The sequence below is a fragment of the Mobula hypostoma genome, chromosome X2 (genome assembly GCF_963921235.1).
Source record: "Mobula hypostoma chromosome X2, sMobHyp1.1, whole genome shotgun sequence".
NCBI classification, from domain to species: domain Eukaryota; kingdom Metazoa; phylum Chordata; class Chondrichthyes; order Myliobatiformes; family Myliobatidae; genus Mobula; species Mobula hypostoma.
Window position 1 is genome coordinate 21,634,928 of NC_086129.1, and position 21,414 is coordinate 21,656,341.

The window sequence follows — 21,414 nt, forward strand, 5'->3', positions numbered from 1 at the left end:
CGCACACGCTGTTCTCTGCATTGCATTTACATGTATATCGGTTTGCGATCATGTTGATGCACATGATCTATGCACATAGCATATTGTGTGTACTCATTATAATAAAGTAATTGTATTCTCAAGAGTATCTGTGATAGCAAAATGTCTCACCAATATTGCGACAGATAAAACACTGTTATATTTGTGGCAAATATGCACTTAAATCTCAAAGGCAGTGCATGACTCTTATTAAAAAGGCCTATGAGCTCTACTTAGGGTGTAAAATTGGCAACAAAGACAAAGCTTGGGCTCCTCACATTTGTTGCGCAACATGCACCGTCAATCTTTGATCTTGGCTCAGAGATACTAGTAAGTCGATGCTGTTCATTGTCCCAATGATATAGTGAGAGCAAAAGGATCATGTAGCGGACTGCTACTTCTGTCTGACCAGTATGAGTGATTTCTCTGCTAAAAACAAGTAGCCCATTGAATACCCCAATCTCCCTTCAGCTATGAGACCTGTGTCACATGACGATAGTCTTCCAGTACTGAAGCCACCAGAGACATAGAGACTAGAGGAAGCAGGCGAAGATGTCACGAGACAGGAGTGAAAAACAATATTGATACTGATACAGATTTTGAATTCTTTCTATTGACTGAGCCTCATCTGATAACTCAATCTGAGTTAAATGACCTGGTCAGAGACTTGGGTTTGTCAAAGGCAAAAGCAGAATTAATGGGTTCAAGACTGCAAGGATGGAATCTGCTGTCACAAGGAACAACAATTTCCACAAAGGATTTCGATATTGGAGACAGATGCTTCCCCAGAATAAATGATGCCAAGATTAAGGAAGACATTTTTGTTGGTCCACAAATCAGACGGATCATCAAAGGCAGGTAATTCAAAGAATTTCTAGTGGGACCGGAGAAAATCACATTGAAGGCATTCAAAGATGTTGTTGAAAATTTTCTTGGCAAGTACAGAGCACCAAACTACATGCAGCTGGTTGAAAACATGCTTCAAGCATACAAAACCATGAAGTGCAACATGTCACTAAAAATTCATTTTCTGCATTCCCATTTAGACTTCTTCCCTCAAATCTTGATGCTGTCAGTGACGAGCATGGTGAAAGGTTTCACCAGGACATTGCTGTCATGGAGAAACATTATCAAGGTAACTGAAATCCATCAATGCTGACTGATAATTGTTGGACACTTAAGCGAGAAGTCTCAGACACTGAGCACAAATGAGAATAATCAACAGATCTTTTTTTATCTCAGTTGAATTATTGCAAAGCATCAGCACCATTATGCAATTAAACACATAATATACAATAAAAGTTAATTTTTTGTTACTCCAAATTCTTGTGTGATACCTGTAGTCTGAAATTATATCTGTACTCTGCTTCAAGTGGCCTAACATAACCAGAAAAACTCTGAGGAAACAACACCTTTGAAAAAATTTGCTGTCTGGTGTTTTCTATCGGCTTTACTGATTAACATACAGAGGCAGAAAGATGCATAAGGAAAGCAAAGGGCCAAAGTGTGCATTTAAATATTTAAGATGTGTTTTTATTTACACAATCCTTTCACAGGCATGGAGTTGATGGTGGTTCAGAATCAGAATCAGGTTTATTATCACCAGCACGTGTCATGAAATTTGTTAACTTAGCAGCAGCAGTTCAATGCAATACATAATATACAAAATAAAAATAAAACAGTAATAATAGGAAATAAATCAATTACAGTATTGAATTGAATAGATCAAAAATCATGCAAAAAACAGAAATAATATATTTAAAAAGTGAGGTAGTGACCAAGGGTTCAATGCCCATTTATGGCAGAGGGAAGAAGCTGTTCCTGAATCGTTGAGCGTGTGCCTTCAGGCTTCTGTACCTCCTACCCGATGGTAACAGTAAGAAAAGGGCATGCCCTGGGTGTTGGAGGTCTTTAATAATGGAGGCTGCCTTTCTGAGACACCACTCCTTGAAGATGTCCTGTGTACTTTGTAGGCTAGTACCCAAGATGGAGCTGAGTAAATTTACAACCCTCTCATCAGGGCGCTGGAGCAGGGATCCAATCACAGACCCAGTACTGTGCACACAGTGATATTAATTGAGTAACAAATCCCGAGGTGCAAACAAAGTCAGCGTCAAAGTTCAGGCAGAGATCAAAACATCCAGAGAAATCCAAAAACCAGGATGGGGAACCAGGCAGAGTCAATATTCAGATAGAGTACAGATATGAATGCTGGAAAGGCTCAGGAAAATTTATTGGCATAATCTGGCAACAAACAGGTGAAAACACAGGACTGAAATACACTGAGCAATAAACAGAGAGGCAGATGATAGGTGGAGCACAATGAGACAGAAGTGGCAGCAAAACAGGTAATAATGAGAGACGGAGTAGAGCAGGAGCGGGGACAGGAGCAGATAGGGCATGAAAACAAACAACAGCACATGTCAATACAAAACCATAGACTGATGGCTAGGGAGAAAACACACAAAAAGACAAAGTTCAGCTGGAGGTACTGACATCTCTGCAGCTTTTTTCAGTCCTATGCAGTAGCCCCCCCCCCCCCACCCCATACCAGACAGTGATGCAGCCTGTCAGAATGCTCTCCACGGTACATCTATCGAAGTTTTTGAGTGTATTTGTTGACATACCAAATCTCTTCAAACTCCTAATAAAGTATAGCCGCTGTCTTGCCTTCTTTATAACTACGTCGATATGTTGGGACCAGGTTAGATCCTCAGAGAGCTTGACACCCAGGAACTTGAAACTCCTCACTCTCTCCACTTCTGATCCCTCTATGAGGATTGGTATGTGCTCCTTCGTCTTACCCTTCCTGAAGCCCATAATCAGCTCTTTCGTCTTACTGACGTTGAGTGGCAGGTTGTTCTGTGACACCACTCAACTAGTTGGCATATCTCGCTCCTGTACACTCTCTTGTCACCATCTGAGATTCTACCAACAATAGTTGTATCATCAGCAAATTTATAGATGGTATTTGAGCTATGCCTCGCCACACAGTCATGGGTATAGAGAGAGTAGAGCAGTGGGCTAAGCACACATCCCTGAGGTGCACCAATGTTTCTTTCTTTCTGTTCAAATCTTTTTATTATTATATTATTCAAAAATAACATGAGTACATCGAAGTAAACAACACTTACAATGTCTCAAGGAAAAAAAAACATTTTAAAGATTGAAAAATTTTGGTGATAATGAAAAAAAACCCTACTAAGCAGAAAAAGTGGGGGGAAAACCCATTAGGTGTACAACCCTGGAGCCATGTGTCATACAAAAAGCTTCTAAAGATAAACATCAAACTGCCAGCAAGAAAAAGAAATATACCAAAGATTTACAATTAGATCGAGGAGGAAATCTATCAATTAACTCAAATGATAATAGCGAGCAAATGATCCCCATCTTTTCTCAAAATCAAATGAAGGTTCAAAGGTTCGACTTCTAATTTTCTCCAAACTAAGACATAGCATCACTTGAGAGAACCACTGTGACAAAGTGGGAACTGATGTATCCTTCCACTTCAACAAAATGGCCCTCCTAGCTATCAATGTAACAAATGCAATAACATGTTGGTCAGACACAGAGATAACATGGATATTTTGAGGAATTATTCCAAAAAGCACAGTTAATTTGTTAGGTTGTAAATTAATTTTAAAGTGCTTTAGAAATTGTCAAAAAAGCTGATTTCCAGAACTGTTCCAGTATAGAACAAGACCAAAACATGTGTGTCAGTGTAGCTGTCTCAGTTTTACATCTATCACAATAACTATCAACATTAGGAAATATTTTAGACAGTCTCTCCTTCGCCAAATGGTAAAGATGTACAATTTTAAATTGAATCAGTGAATAACTAGCACAGATCGAAGAAGAGTTAACCAGTTTCAGAATCCGTGTCCAATCCTCAGTCATAAAAGTCAAATTGTGTTCCTTTTTCCAATCTTGTTTAATCTTAAATAAAGGACTCTTATCCCATTGTAATAATAAATTATAAATTCTTCCAATGGAGCCCTTCGTCGAAGGGTTCATACTCATAATAGTATCTAACAGGTCAGCCTCCAATATGTAAGGAAAATTACTTAAATATTTTTGTAAGCAATTTCTAATTTGAAGGTATTGTAAAAAGCGTGAGTATGAAAGAGAATATTTATCAACTAATTGTTCAAATGACATCAACCTATCTTCTTTAAATAAATCCAAAAAAGAATTAATACCTTTATTTTTCTGAAGTAAAAAAATTGGATCATTCAAAGAAGGCTTAAAAAAGTAATTTTGATAAATTAAACTACAAAGCTTAAATTTTTTAAGATTAAAAAAATTGCGGAACTGGAGCCAAATTGTAAAGAATGCTTAATCACCGGGTATAGGTTTAAATTAGCAACTTTAGCTAATTGTTTAGGTAAAGCAACTCCCAATAATGTGGTTAAATAAAAACTGTTTCACAGCTTTCAGTTCCAGGTCTACCCAAATTGGCCAATCATTCTTATCAACCCAATATAACCAAAAGGACATGTATCGCACATTAACAGCCCAGTAATATATTCTTAAATTAGGCAAAGCGAGACCTCCACCCTTTTTCAACTTCTGTAAATGACATTTACTAATTCTTGGTCTTTTATTATTCCAGATAAAAGATAAAATAATAGAATCAATCCGATCAAAAAGCTTCAAGGTCAAAAAAACAGGGATATTCTGAAATAAATATAAAAATTTTGGTAAAATTATCATTTTAACTATATGGATACGACCAACAAGTCTACAAGTTCCATCTACTAAATAAATACTTCATACAGTCTACCAAGGAAACGAAATTGGCTTTATAAAGATCCTTATATTTTTTAGTGATTATAACACCTAAATATCTAAAAGAATCTGTGACTTTGAAAGGAGTATTATCATAAATAGAGATAGATTCATTTAAAGGAAACAATTCACTTTTACTAAAATTTATTTTATATCCTGAAAAATCTCCAAATTCATTGAACAATTTTAACAAGGTAGGAATAGATTCTTCAGGATTAGATATATAAACCAATAAATCGTCAGCATAAAGAGAAATCTTATGAATGGTCTCATTCACAAAAATCCCATGAATATTTTTAGCTTCACGAAGAGCAATAGCAAGGGGTTCTAATATTAAATTAAATAACAAAGGACTTAAAGAAAAAACAGCTTTATGAATTTTGGCTTCAGTAATTTGGGCATCAAGAGTTTTTTGATCCTCAACAGAAATCCTAGGAAAAGCAATCTTTCGTAAGAAAGCATTCATTTCAGAAGAATCTACTGGACATTGAGATTTATAAAGTTCAGTATAAAAATCTTGAAAAATCTTATTCATTTCTTCATAGTCCCAAGCCAGGGTACCATCTTTCCTACGAATTTTCAAAATTTGCCTTTTGGCTCTAGCCATTTTTAATTGAGATGCGAGCAGTTTGTTATTTTTATCTCCAAACATATAAAATTGGCTCTTTAACTTAAGCAAATAGCCTTCAATGGGATGAGTTAGTAATAGGTTATATTGTGATTGAAGTTCCACCCTTCGTTTGAATAAATCGATATTAGGGGAAATTGCATAAATATTATCTAAGTCTTTAATTTGTTTTGAAATCTTATCTAATTCTGCTTTAGTCTGTTTTTTAAGCTTAGCTGAATAAGAAATGATCTGACCACGTAAAAATGCTTTAAATGTATCCCATATAATTAATTTGGACATACCCCCTGTATCATTAAAAAGAAAAGAATCTTTTATCTGGGTTTCAATGAAACTGACAAAGTCAGAGTTTTGCAATAATGTCTGAGACATGCGTCTGGTGGGCGAGCAAGAATGGCATCATCAAATTCAAAAGACAAACTCATAGGCAATAGCATCATATTCACAATTTTTAACACTAGGCAAGAAACAACGATCGATTATAATATAATCAATCCTCGGATATTTTTTATAAACACGCGAAAAGAAAGAATATTTTCTGTTATCGGGGTGCAGGAACCTCCATAATTCGATCAATCCAAAATCGATCAAAAAGGAGTTAATAAGTGACGTGGAGTGATTTGGAAGTCGCTGATTGGTTGAGCTCTTGTCAATCACAGGATTTAAACATCAGTTAAAATCCCTGCCCATTATCAACATATATTCATTTAAATCAGGCAGTAAAGCAAATACTTTTTTAAAAAAAGGATCATCTAAGTTAGGACTGTACAGATTGACCGAAACAACCTTTCTGTTACAAATCACTCCTTTAACAATTAAAAATCTACCATTAGAATCTGACTCAATATCGTCTTGAATAAATATATTGGATTTAATAAAGATGGACACGCTTTTAGTTTTACTCTGAGAAGCAGAGTGAAACTGCAAACCTCTCCACCATCCAGAAAATCTCCCGCCCTGATATGTGTCTCTTGAGCAAAAATTATATCAGGTTGGAATCGGTTAATAATTTTAAAAGTCTTTTTTCGTTTGATAGGGTGATTCCAACCATGTACGTTCCAACTTATTACATTAATCTATTTAAATACCTACTATAATTTTATTCTACTCTATACATGTGCAGAGCACATACCAATACGGGATGATCAAAAATGGCGGCGTTGAAGAATTCAACCACATAGAATACACGCATGCTCTGGAACCACCCAATGGGAAAAAACTCCGAACTCTAACTCCACCCACCTCCCCGAAAGCCTGAAAAAAAGGCAAGCAACCTATGATAGAATACGAAGCCAGGAACCGCTCTGTCCGTAAAGAAAAAAAAATTTAAGATTTTCTTTCCCTCCCCCTAATTAGTAAAAAAAACAAGTGACCTTGTTAGAAAAACTATAAAGTCTCAACAAAGGAAAGTATTTACATTCTAGCATCTATTAAACAAGCAAGAACTAAAATAATGTTATCTCTTAAAAGGAAAAACCAGCGCCATTTTTAAGTTTAACATTAAATCCCTAAAAATAACTTTAAATTCGGTTATAAGATGCTATAATAAAGCAGAAAAAAAGTTAATAGCATACTTAACCCAGCTAAATTTTCAAAAATACTAATTAATAATATCATAAGTAATTGAACCTTCCCAAATATATGTATAAAAAGAAGCCTCATTAGTAGGAAAAAACTACCAATTAGTTAATTAAGAAAGGAACAAAAGAAAACATCAAACCAAATATTAGGTTAAAGAAACAAGTCCCTTTATCTTCTTTTCTCAGTCGAATGTCCGAGTAACCATTTAAGCAGTCATACTTGAACCATAGATCTTCTTTCCAAAAGAAAACCAATAATATGCAATAATGAACAAATCTCCTTATCTTCTTTTATTAGTCTCTCAATGGAATATCCAAGTAACTTTCATAAATCTTCTTTCTGAAATGCAAATAATATACAGATAACCAAACAACCTTTCAGATAGTTCATTTGGTAGTGGCTGCAGGTATAGTTTGAATGAAGTCCAGTGTGGCTTTTGGATCAAAAAATGTACAAGGAGAGTTAGGAGGAAAATCTTTAATTCTTGTCGGGTAATGCAAAGAAGGAAGCAGTTTCTTATCATATGCCTGTTTCATTACCAGAGCAAATCTTGATCTTTGTTCCATTACCTCCTTCGGATAATCCTCATAAAAACGGAGCTCAGATTCCTTAAATCTAAAAACTCTCTGTTTTCTTGCCTGTCGCATTATTTGATCTTTAATTTTAAAGTGATGAAAACAAACCAAAACAGATCTTGGTTTATTTGGATCTTTAAATTTCGAAGTAAAAGCTCTGTGTGCTCTTTCTACAGCAGGTGGCTGTGATAATATGGTAGGAAATAAAGTATGAAAAAGCTTACCAAAGCAAGCCGTTAAATCTCCAACTTCAGCTCCTTCTTGCAGCCCAACAATTCGTATATTTCTTCGGCGAGACCTAGTTTCCAGGTCTATAATCTTATTTTGATATCTATCCAATCGGGTTGTAGCTTCAAAAATTTTTTGCTTAGTTACCTTCAATTCCTCTTTGTGTGTAATAACTTGAGTTTCCAAGTCTTTAAGTTTTCCCAGAAATGACTTCATTTCATTACTATTCTTTTCCAGTTGGTCTTTAATGGACCCATTCTGATCTTTAATTGAATTCAGTGTCCGAACGATATCTTCAGCCCATGGTGGCATTTCATCAGATCTTTCCTTTTGCACCTTTCCTTTCCCATTACATTATCACTAGGTTCAGACAAGTACTTCCCACTCCTCGTAGACATAGACATATTGTTCCCCCTCAAGAATCAGCAAATAAAAATTTTAAATTCGAGGTTTAAACTAGGAGGAGAGAAACAAAACTAAGAGCAGCACAAGATTGCTGCTACTCCATTTGCAGACAGGCGCGCCCCCCCCCCCATGCACCAGTGTTGCTCGTCAGTGAGGAGGAGATGTTATCACCAATCCGCAAAGATTGTCGTCTTCCAGTTAGGAAGTCGAGGATCTAACTGCAGAGGGAGGTACAGAGGACCAGGTTCTACAACTTCTCAATCAGAATTGTGGGAATGATAGTATTAAATGCTGAGCTATAGTCGATGAACAGCATCCTGACATAGGTGTTTGTGTTGTCCTGGTGGTCTAAAGCCGTGTGAAGAGCCATTGAGATTGCATCTGCCGTTGACCTATCATGGCGATAGGCAAATTGCAATAGGTCCATTGCGGGTTTATTGGGCATAAATGCCCTTCGAGCCCTTAAAATGGGTGGATGAAAAGCTGGGATTGCCAGGCATTAAAAAAAAATTCTGTAAATGTATAATCATTAAAGCTATAGAAATAAAGCCAATATAATAGACCTATAAGAGAAAACAGTGGTGTATAGACTTCCCTGAAGATACCTCGACTCTGTTTTATCCCCCTGGTTCAGACCCTTCCAATCTACATCCATGACACTTCACACACTCTGGATCTTTTTAGTGACCTCAAGTTCCCTGGCCCCGATTGCCTCATTTTCACCATGAGCGTCCAGTCCCTGTACACTTACATCTCCCATCAGGAGGGCCTTAAAGCTCTCCGCTTCTTTCTAGATAACAGATCCAACCGGCTCCCCTCCAGCAGCACTCTCCTCTGTCTGGCAGAACTGGGTCTCACTCTCAATAATATCTCCTTCGGCTCCTCTCACTTCCTTCAAAGCCAAGGTGCAGCCATGGGCCCTTACATAGGTCCTAGCTATGCCTGCCTTTTGTTATCTATGTGGAAAAGTCTATGTATAAGGTGCCTCTTGTCCTCACCTACCACCCCACTTGCCTCCATGTCCAGCACATAATTCTCCGGAACTTCTGCCATCTTCAACAGGATCCCACCACCAAGCACATCTTTCACTCCCCCCCACTTTCTGCTTTCCACAAGGATCACTCCCTATGTGACTCCTTCATTCATTCATCCCTCCTCACTGATCTCTCTCCTGGCACTTATCCTTGCAAGCGGAACAAGTGCTACACCTGCCCCTACACCTTCTCCCTCACTACCATTCAGGGCCCCAAACAGTTTTCCCAGGTGAGGCAATACTGAATTTGTCCCTACAAGTCTCTGGATGTCTGGCACAAAAACACCATGCTACTATAAACAAGAGAAAATCTGCAGATGCTGGAAATTCAAGTAACACACACAGCATTCTTGTTTATAGTAGCATGGTGTTTTTGTGCCAGACATGCAGAGACTTGTAGGGACAAATTCAGAAACATAATTTCATTTCCCACAATACCAGGCAAGACAACACATATAAAATTTTGGAGGAACTCAACAGTTAGGCAGTATCTCTGGAAAAGAATAAACAGTTGATGTTTCAGGCCAAGATCCTTCTTCAGGACTGAGAGGGAATGGGACGAGATGCTTGATTAGAAGGTGAGGAGAGGGGAAGGAGGATAACTGGAAGGTGATAGGTGAAGCCAGGTGGGTGGGAAAGATCAAGGGCTGGAGAGGAAATAATCTGATAGGAGGGGAGAGTGACCAATAGGAGAAAGGGGAAAGAGAGGGGACCCGGGGGAAGTAGTCGGCAGGTGAGAAGTAGTAAAAGGTCAGAGAGGGGAATACAGGGGGGAGGTCCATTTGAGTCACCGGAAGGAGAAATCAATATTCATACTATCAGGTTGGAGACTACCCAGACACAATATAAGGTATTGCTCCTCCACCCTGAGCATGGCCTCCGCTTGGCACAAAAGGAGCCCATGGACTGACACGTCAGAACGAGAATGGAAATCGGAATTAAAATGTTTTGCCACCGGGAAGTCCCACTTCTGGCGGATGGTGCAGAGGTGCTCAATGAAGCTGTCCCCCAATTTATTAAGGAGTCTCACCAATGTAGAGGAGGCTGCATCGGGAGCACCGGACATAATTGACAAGCCCAGCAGATTCATGGGTGAAGTGTTACCTCACCTGGAAGGACTGTTTGGGGCCCTGAATGGACGTGAGGGAGGAGGTGAATGGGCAGGTGTAGCACTTAGGCCATTTGCAGGGATAAATGCCAGGAGGGAGATTAGTGGAGAGGGACAACAGAATCACAGAGAGAGCATTCCCTGTGGAAAGCTGAGTAGGGGGGCGGGGGAGATAAAGATATATTAGCGGTAGGGTCTGGAGATGGCGGAAGTTGCGGAGGATAATGTGTTGGATGTGGAGGCTGATGGGGTGGTAGGTAAGGACAAGAGGAACTCTATCATTATAACAATGGCGAGAAGATGGGGTGAGTGCGGATGTATGGGAAATGGATGAGATGCAGATGAGGGCAGCATCAATAGTAGAGGGAGGGAAACACAGTTCTTTAAAAAAAGGAAGACACATCTCTGATGTCCTGGAACGGTAAGCCACATCCTGAGAACAGATGTGGCAAAGGCAAAGGAAATGAGAGAAGGGAATAGCAACTTTACAGGAGATAGGGTGGGAAGAGGTATAGTCGAGATTACTATAGGAATCAGTAGGTTTATAAAAGATGTTGCTTGACAGTTTGTCTCCAGAGATGAAGACAGGGAGATCAAAAAAGGGAAGGGAGGTGTCAGAAATGGACCAAGGGAAATTAAGGGGAGGGTGGAAGTTGGAGGCAAAGTTGATGAAATTGATGAGCTCAGCACGGGTGCATGAAGCAGCACCAATGCAATCATCAATGTAGCAGAAGAAGAGTTTGGGGAGTATGGCCGGGGAAAGCTTCATGCATAGACTGTTCTACATTGCTGACAAAGAGGTAGGCATAGCTTGAGCCCATGCAAATGCCATGGCTACACCTTGGGTTTGGAGAAAGTGGGAGGAGCCAAAGGAAATATTGTTAAGCGTCAAGGAGGACCAGTTCTGCCAGACAGAGGAGGGTGGTGGTGGTGGAGGGGGATTGGTTGGTTCTTTCATTCAGAAAAAAGCAGAGAGCTTTGAGGCCTTCCTGATGGGGATAGAGGTGTATAGGGATTGAACATCCATGGTGAAAATGAGGCAGTCAGGACCAGGGAATTGAAAGTTACTAAGAAGGTCGGGGGCATGAGAAGTGCCACGGATGTAGGTGGGAAGGGACTGAACCAAGGATACCAGCCAAGATACTGAAATTTAATTATTTAAATAAACCCAAAATTGTCACTTGTAATGGGGACTTGAAACTAACAACAGACATTAAAATGCATCTCATTCCCTAAAATATTTTAGGAATGGGCCTCAATGACCCCCATAATAATAAGCTGGAAGGGCATTATAAATGAGCAATGAATCCACAATTCACCATTAACTCCATGCCTTTGAAAGGATTGTGTAAATAAAACTACAATGCCTGGAATTAGCAGCCATTCACTTTAAAATTAGAGATATAAAATGTAAATATCCCGGTAGAATTTAAATCCTCAGATACTTACAGTCATTGCTTTCATTGTAGTTTTGTCATAGTAGTGTATGGGAGTATCTTGTTGAGCTATTGGATATCCAAAGCCAGCGACATGGACTTCATCACAATAGTTCAAGGCCACTGTAATAGCTAGAAAGCCACTGGTGGGGTGCACTGGTTTCTGCAGACATTAAAATAAGAAGTTGAAATTTTGCAATTGACAAGCAGGACCTAGGCTGGGACTGTTTCGGATGAGTTCTTTACCACCCCAGTCAGCTTGAATTACTACTCTGCAAAATACATACCCAACGTAAGCAACCCACCATAGGCAGTAAAGAAAAACACGGACTCCTAACAAAACTGGAAACCTTGGGTTCCAGAGTAAGTAATCCTTAGTCAAGTGAAAAACAATTCTGTACACTTACAAGAAGCACCCTTATCATGAGGACAGGTAGAACATGTGAAATAGTAGGGTGAACAAAGCAAGATGCAGTGTTATTGAAGGATGGAAGGATGGAAGGAGCATCCTGACTGACTGCATCAAGGCCTGGTATGGAAATACCAATGCCCAAGAACAGAAAAGCCAACAAAAAGTGATGGACACACAACTAGTCCATCACAGGAAAAGCCCTCTCCACCAGTGAGCACATCTACAAGGAGTGCTGCCACAAGAAAGCAGCATCCATCATCAAGGACCCCCACCATCCAGACCATGGCCTCTTCTCACTGCTACTGTTATGTTTTCTAACTTCAAAACTAATTCAAAGAAATACACAGGAGTGCAAAGAATGTGGGTGTTACTTCGTCTTTAAGCGAGCCACGCGTGTATCACGTAACGGCATGATAACATGTGCAATTAATGTATTCTTACATATAACCAGTAATGAATTAAACAAACAAGAATATGTAATTAACCAATATATATACACACAGGATTACTCAAATATTACTGAAATATTAAATTCACAACACCTGCTTAGCTATAAACTCCAACTCAATAGAGAATGCATCTCAACTATATACACAGAAAATTATGTATTACAACTACTATATACAGACAAACACAGCATAGTAAATTTTAAATTGTCCCATTCAGGTCTAAAGATTTCATCGCTGTGGAGACTTACTCTTGTGAAATAACATCCTTCATGACCGGGGGATCCTTCTGCTTGGCAGGAAAGACTTGTGGCTGTGGAAACAATCTCAGGATCTGTGGTCTCCTCTGTTGTGATTGTAGAGTTGACTGAGATTGCAGGAAGTGGTTCTGACAGTGGTAGTCACCATTCAGCGGGAGGAGAAGATGGCGGCACGATGCAGCGTGTGCATCTTTCTGGTGAAATGATATCGTATTTGTAAGTAGGATGCCGTGCACAATTCTGATTTGATGGAGACAGACGTGAGAAGCACGGAAGAACATCTGGAGAAATTTCTGAAATGCCCGGTTCGCTGCCGCTGCTATTGTGTGATCCAGAATCTCCGGAGGGAAGGCCCCAAAATCCTCGGCTTTGCCTGCTGCTGGCGGCCGGGGCTGAGGTCAAAGCGCTCGGTGCCGGAGGGCTGGTCGGAGGCTCGAAGTTTTCGGACGACTCAGAGTCAGACTGTGGTCGGGCATGGCAGGGAGAGTTTTCTTCCTTCTCCTGTCTGCGTGAGATGTGGGACTTTCGAGAGACTTTGAACTTTTTTTACCGTGCCCGTGGCCTGTTCTTCATCAAGTTATGTGGTTTTATTATGTGGTTTTTGTCAGTTTTTCAGTCTTGGTCTGTCCTGTGTTTCTATGATATCACACTGGAGGAATATTGTATCATTTCTTAATGCATGCATTACTAAATGACAATAAAAGAGGACTGCGTGTCCTCAATCTAATCTAATAATCTAATCTTCTTCTAGTTTGTGCATCTTGATCTTGGGAAAGTGCATTTCACTGGAGTATTCTCTTACTAATTTTTTACTCCCTTTACAAAATGATCTCTCCTCTTGGTTAATATGCTAATTAAATTTGCCGATGACACTACATTGATTGGCCTAATCTCAAACAATAAGAAGAGGTTATCTCTCTGACACAGTGGTGTCAAGAAAACAATCTCTCCCTCAATGTCGCAAAAACAAAGGAGCTGGTTGTGGATTACAGGAGGAATGGAAACGGGTTTACCCCTATTGACATCAATGGATCTGGGGTTGAGAGGGTAAACAGCTTTAAATTGCTGTCACCCCAATCACAAGCTATTCCAGCTGCTACCATCCAGGAAACGGTACCGCAGCATAAAAGCTAGGACTAACAGGCTCCGGGACAGCTTCTTCCACCAGGCCATCAGACTGATTAACTCACACTGACTGAGTGTATTTCCATGTTAGAATGACTGCTCTATTTATTATAGATTATTATAAATTACTATGATTGCATATTGCCATTTAGACAGAGACGTAAAGATTTTTACTCATGTATGTGAAGGATGTAAGAAATAAAGTCAATTCAACTCATTCGATTCATCCACAACATCATCTGATGAATCCTCTGTTTTCTTATCTCCATTGACTCCTTTCTTTTTGCTCTTCCATTCCTCCAGTTGGGATTCGGTCTTTGCATCTACTTTTACAAGCAGCTTTTTGTCTCCCACTTGAAATTCATGCCATAACCTTAACGCACACAGAGTAGATTCTGGTTCTTTATACTCACAAAAAGCTAATGCTTGTAACTTCCCTGAAGCTCCGTGAACTCTCTTCTAGATTAAAACCAAGCCATGCGTCACAAGTAAGTGACAGGTTGCTTATAAAAACTATTGTAGTCGGATCACTGCTTTCATCATCTTCATGATTCATTTGAGCAGCATAGTCCTTCCTTGGGCCAATATGCTTTCCAGCAGAGGTTTTACCTTTCTTAATTTGCTTTCAGTTGGCTACATTTTCCAAGGACTCTACAACTCATGTTCTCAGTTTTATTTATTTATTATTATTGTTACTTGTTTCTTTTTGCATTTGCACAATTTGTCAGTCTTTGCATGCAGTTTTTCATTGATTCTATTGGACTTCTTTGTTCCACTTTGAATGCCTGCAAGAAAATTTTCTGACATATGCATACTTTGATAATAAATTTTACTTTGAACTTTGAGGGGAAGCACAAGGCTATATAGTTCCTAGCTTTAACACTGATGCTCTGGGATGTTCATTCATTAAAATCCCTTGTTCAGATCATTCTATTTTAACTACTTCATGTGTAGAGGGGACAATGAGGGAAGGTTTACAAAGATAGCCCATGGTGAAATGCTTTTTCTCCTTTGCTCATTACTATGTTTGAATGCAGACATCTTGTAGAGACCACTATTTGGTTCAGCACATACAAATTCAGGGAGAGTCTTGGCATTTCTCTTCAATAGTGTAAGGTGTGCTGAACTTTCAAGGTTTAAAATACATTTATTATCAAAGTATGTATACTACCTACAACCTTGAGATTCATCTCCTTACAGGGAGCAGCAAAACAAAGAAACACAATAGAACCTATTGAAAAAAAAGAAGACTGTCAAAGTCCCAATGTGCAGAGAGAAATAAAATTAATTGTGCAAACAATACAAGTAAACATATAGCATTCAGAAAAGTGAGTTTCAGACATGAAGGCAGCAGCCAGCCAATTCAGCAGCACATTAAAAGCAGGCCACAGACTCAGTCAGTGCAGAGACAAGTAATCCTGGCAGAGCAGCAAGCTGAATCGGCCTGACCCACTCCTCTAGCCCCAACCTTTTCAATCTGGCTCACCACTTAAATCATCCAATCCTCGGGTCGTTCCTTCCCTCAGAACTGGGCCGTGCCAGTTCCATACGCACTCCAGCATCTTGATTCAGCCCAGTGTTTAAATCAATCAAACCTTGGGTCTGATCTTACTCTCAGGCCCAGGTTCCACCTCGACTCTGCCTCATTGAATTGCCTGCAAATCCATTCCAGCTATGGACAAACATTGGCTTATTCCCTGCTCTTGTGCCCTGGCGAAGCCGCTTCAAGTCGGCCTGTACGTGCCACACTGCAACTGTCCTGCGTCTTCGAGACTTCAGTTCACACCACAATAATGCCAGATCATAAGACCATAAGTTATAGGAGCAAAATTAGGCCACTTGGCCCATCAAGTCTGCTCCACCATTTCATTACAGCTGATCCAGTTTTCCTCTCAGCCCCAGTCTAATGCCTTCCCCCCGTATCCCTTCATGCCCTAACCAATCAAGAATTTATCAACCTCTGCCTTAAATATACATAAAGACTTGGCCTCCACAGCTGCCTATGACAATGAATTCCACAGATTCACCACCCTCTGGCTAAAGATATTCCTCCTTATCTCTGTTCTAAAAGGACAGCCTTCTATTCTGAGGCTGTGTCCTCTGGTCTTAGACTCTCCCACCATAGGAAACATTCTCTCCACATCCACTCTATCAAGGCCTTTCACCATTCGATAGGTTTCAATGGGGTCACCCCTCATTCTTCTGAATACTGTCCCAGAGCCATCAAATACTTTTTGCATGACAAGCCATTCAATCCTGGAATCATTTTTGTAACCTACCTTTGAACCCTCTCCAATTTCAGCACATCCATTATATCATAGGACGCGTTGAAACTGGAGAGGGATTAGCATTTCCTCTTGAAATGAATGCTAACATTGCATTTGCCTACCTCATCACAGACTTAACCTGCAAGTTAACCTTTAGGGAATCCTGCACAAGGACTTCCAAATCCCTTTGCACCTCAGTTTTTGTACTTTCTCCCAACTTAGAAAATAGTCTACCCTTTCATTTCTTCTACCGAAATGCATGACCATACACTTCCTGACTGTATTGCACCTGCCATATCTTTGCCCATTCTCCTAACCCAAGTCCATCTGTAGCTTCACTACTTCCTCGAAACAACCTGCCCCTCCACCTATCTTCACATCATCTGCAAACTTTGCAACAAGGCCATCAATTCCATCATCCAAATCATTGCCATATAACATAAAAAAGAATCGCTCCCAACACAGACCCCTGTGGAACACCACAAATCACCGGCAGCCAACCAGAAAAGGTTCCTTTTACTCCCACTCTTTGCCTCCTGCCTATCAGCCATTGCTTTATCCATGCTAGAATCTTTCCTGTAATACCATGGGCTCATACCTTGTTAAGCAGTCTCATGTGTGGCACTTTATCAAAGGTGTCTTACGGGCAGTTCAAAAGCTCAACTCAAAAAGGGAAGTTACAGGCTATTGATTCCAGTGATCATTTACCAGAAGAAGTGTGATTAATAAAGTAGTTAATAGTTTTCTTTGTTTTGTTTGCAACTGGCAAGTAGTTGCTGGGCTTCACCAGCACCATCTTAAACCAGAACTTTCTAGCAGATGTTTGCAAAGAGATAATCTTCAGGAAGAGTGGTCATCATTATCTACATGAGCCAGAGGAATTTCTGCTCTTTGCTTTCACAGGAGCCATTCCATTCAATGGAGAACCCTATGCAGGATGTCCACTTGGATTTTCGCTATTCAGTTAGTAAGAGATAGACAATAGTGGAATAGAGCCCCAGGTATGAAGGTATAATGAAGACAAAGTAATCAGTCATGACTAGTACAGAAACTCAAAGCAATTAGATATGGAGGACCTTAAGGCCAGGCTATTTGCAGAGCCTCTTTTCCCATTGGACACGCAAGCAAGTAAAATCAAATACTGAAATATAGAATGTTCAATCGAATTTGCAAGTTTCTTTGTTGGTCCTCCCTTCAGACTCCCAACAGAAACTGATAGAAACGTAGAAAACATACAGCACAATACAGGCCCTTCGGCCCACAAAGCTGTGCCAAACATGTCCTTACCTTAGAACTGTCTAGGCTTTACCCATAGCCCTCTATTTTACTAAGCTCCAGCAGTATCTTAAAAGACCCTATCATTCCCACCTCCGCTGCCGCCGGCAGCCCATTCCACACACTCACCACTCTCTGTGTAAAAAACTTACCCCTGACATCTCCTCTGTACCTACTTCCAGGCACCTTAAAACTATGCCCTCTCGTGTTAGCCATTCTGCCCTAGGGAAAAGCCTCTGACCATCCACATGATCAATGCCTCTCATCATCTTATACACCTCTATCAGGTCACCTCTCATCCTCCGTCGCTCCAAGGAGAAAAGGCCAAGTTCACACAACCTATTCTCATAAGTCATGCTCCCCAATCCAGGCAACATCATTGTAAATCTCCTCTGCACCCTTTCTATGGTTTCCACATCCTTCCTGTAGTGAGGCGAACAGAATTGAGCGTGGTACTTCAATTGAGCACACAAGTTTTTGGGGTCTCACCGGGGTACTATACAGCTGCAACGTTACCTCTCGGCTCTTCAACTCAATCCCACGATTGATGAAGGCCAATGCACCATATGCCTTCTTAACCACAGAGTCAACCTGCGCAGCTGCTTTGAGTGTCCTATGGACTTGGACCCCAAGATTCCTCTGATCATCCACACTGGCAAGAGTCTTGCCATTAATGTTATATTCTGCCATCATATTTGACCTACCAAAATGAACCACCTCACACTTAACTGGGTTGAACTCCACCTGCCACTTCTTAGCCCAGGTTTGCATCCTATCAATGTCCCGCTGTAACCTCTGACAGCCCTCCATGCTATCCACAACACCCCCAACCTTTGTGTCATCAGCAAATTTACTAACCCATCCCTCCACTTCCTCATCCAGGTCATTTATAAAAATCACAAAGAGTAGGGGTCTGAGAACAGATCTCTCAGGCACACCACTGGTCACCGGCCTCCATGCAGAATATGACCCGACTACAACCACTCTTTGCTTTCTGTGGGCAAGCCAGTTCTGGATCCGCCAAGCAATGTCCCCTTGGATCCTATGCCTCCTTACTTTCTCAGTAAACCTTGCATGGGGTATCTTATCAAATGCCTTGCTGAAATCCATATACACTACATCTACAGCTATACCTTCATCAATGTGCTTGGTCAAATCCTCAAAGAATTCAATCAGGCTCATAAGGCACGACCTGCCTTTGACAAAGCCATGCTGCCTATTCCTAATCACATTATGCCTCTTCAAATGTTCATAAACCCTGCCTCTCAGGATTTTCTCCATCAACTTACCAACCACTGAAGTAAGACTCACTGGCCTATAATTCCCTGGGCTATCCCTACTCCCTTTCTTGAATAAGGGAACAACATCCGCAGCCCTCCAATCCTCCGGAACCTCTCCCATTCTCATTGAGGCTCAGCAATCTCCTCCCTCACTTCCCACAGTAGCCTGGGGTACATCCCATCCGGTCCCGGTGACTTATCCAACTTGATGCATTCCAAAAGCTCTAGCACATCCTCTTTCTTAATATCTACATTCTCAAGCTTTTCAGTCCACTGAAAGTCATCCCTACAATCGCCAAGATCCTTTTCTGTAGTGAATACTGAAGCAAAGTATTCATTAAGTACCTGTGCTATCTCCTCCGGTTCCATACACACTTTTCCATGGTCACACTTGATTGGTCCCATTTTCTCACGTCTTATCCTCTTGCTCTTCACATACTTGTAGAATGCTTTGGGGTTTTCCTTAATCCTGTCCGCCAAGGCCTTCTCATGGCCCCTTCTGGCTCTCCTAATTTCATTCTTAAGCTCCTTCCTGGTAGCCTTATAATCTTCTAGATTCATATCCTTACCTAGTTTTTTGAACCTTTCATAAACTCTTCTTTTCTTCTTGACTACTATAACAACCTTTGTGCACCACGGATCTTGTACCCTGCCATCCTTTCCCTGTCTCATTGGAACGTACCTACTCAGAACCTCACGCAAATATCCCCTGAACATTTCCCACATTTCTTCGGTACGTTTCCCAGAGAACATCTGTTTCCAATTTATGCTTCTAAGTTCCTGCCTGATAGCCTCACAGTTTCCCTTACTACAATTAAATTGATGATGAACTACCAAGTTCAACATCCCAATCTGCCTCTGTGGTCATGTGCAAAAATGGCCAAGAGTCTCCAATGAGTAGTCTTCATTACCTACATTAATTGAAATAGAAAAGAGCAGGACTTTGTCATCTGCACTGTGCAGCACTGTATTTATGTCATAGAGCTTGATATGGCAGCACTGATTTGTTGGTCAAGGAACTGCACATATTCTATATCTCAAACTTCATAGATCCTCCAGAAGATAAGCGATCCCTCCTGTGTGCAGATAGCAACTCCATGACAACACATCCAAGTCTCCTGGCTTCATAGAATCATGGGGAATCTGTGAGAATGCAGGGAGAATTTTTTAAATGGGATTAGTGTAAATCGGTGGTTAATGGCCAGCATGGGCTCAAAGGGCTGAAGGGCCTGTTTTTATGCTGTATGACTCACTCTCTCTCTCTCTCAAAATTTATCAACTAGGAAAGCTAAACTCTTCTGCTCAACCAGGCACAGTAAAGAGTAAAGCACAAGACAGAGAGGGTTCACTGCATCTTCCCTAAAGAGGAGTAATCCATTCATACTTTGACATTCCTATTTCTCATACCAATCATACTTATAGTTTCCCTGTAGGTGGTAAATTAAATGATAGGGAGATGAGGTTCTGTATGAACTCTACTTCTTTACAGAATATTAGTGTTACTATGTATTACTCATCCCTATTTGCCTTGAGGATATGGTAGTGTTAAGCCTTCTTCTTGAACCATTGCAATCCTTCTAGTGAAGGTGCTGCAGTGCCTCTATTTTCTTAAAACTTTATGAAGTTTCAGCATGTCGAATAAACTCTTCTTGGGCTTCCAGCCGGGTACAGCTATCAATTATTAGCGACGTTTCATGACCAACTCTGCCATCTTCATCAGGGATGACGCCTGGGCATGTCTAGTTTGGTGGTGTTTCTACCCCCGTCGTCCGTCCCTCCTGATTGGTTAGTCCTTATCCAATCAGGTTTTCACTGTCCCACCTTGTTAATCAAATTCCAGTTCTTACTTAGAGCGAGACCTTCATCTTTGTTAAAACTCTTTTCCTCTAGTCTTATTTCAATGGCTTTCTTTACCAGGCGGTCCCAAAAGCCATTGGTGTGGCACAGTAGTTTAGTGCTATCAAAGTCAATCCTATGGCCATTGCGAATGCAATGTTCTGCTACCGCCGATTTCTCCTGGTAACACAAATGGATACATCCCCTATGTTCCTTGATGCGGGTTTCCACCGTGTGTCCCGGCTGGCTGATATACACTGCTCCGCACTCACAGGGAATCCTGTAAACGCCAGCTGTCCTGAGTCCCAAGTCATCTTTGACCCACATAAGCTGTGATTTGAGCTTCCTTATGGATTTGTGAATGATATTAATTTGGTATTTCTTCAAGCTCTTGACAATCCTTCCAGAAACTGTGGAAATAAAGAGAAGGCAGGCAGTAGCGATGGGTTCCTCCTCGTTGTTAGGTTTCCTGTTTTTTTCTGTTGACCCATTTAAGGGTCCGATTGATTTCCTTCACCTTGCAGCCATTCTGTAGGAACGTCATGGATAATTGTCTTATTTCCTTGTAGAGACCCTCTAGGTCCGAAATAGCTTTTGCACGGTTAATCGAAGTAGAAAGAACCACTCTACATTGGGAGGTATGATTTTGGCTGTTATTGATGAGGTACAAGTCTGTGTGAGTGGGTCTCCGATAGACGCCATGTCCGAGGCTA

The 21,414-nt window shown here is 40.6% G+C and overlaps 1 protein-coding gene across 4 annotated transcripts in view; it reads right to left on the reverse strand.

Moving 5' to 3' along the window:
- Window positions 1–21,414, reverse strand: part of LOC134340815 (CMP-N-acetylneuraminate-beta-galactosamide-alpha-2,3-sialyltransferase 4-like) — a 157,437-nt gene that overhangs the window by 15,289 nt on the left and 120,734 nt on the right. For all 4 annotated transcript variants that reach the window (XM_063038351.1, XM_063038350.1, XM_063038352.1 and 1 more), the window contains one exon: window positions 11,814–11,963. In XM_063038351.1, coding sequence (XP_062894421.1) covers window positions 11,814–11,963 — 150 coding nt within the window. The remainder of the gene's footprint in view (window positions 1–11,813; window positions 11,964–21,414) is intronic.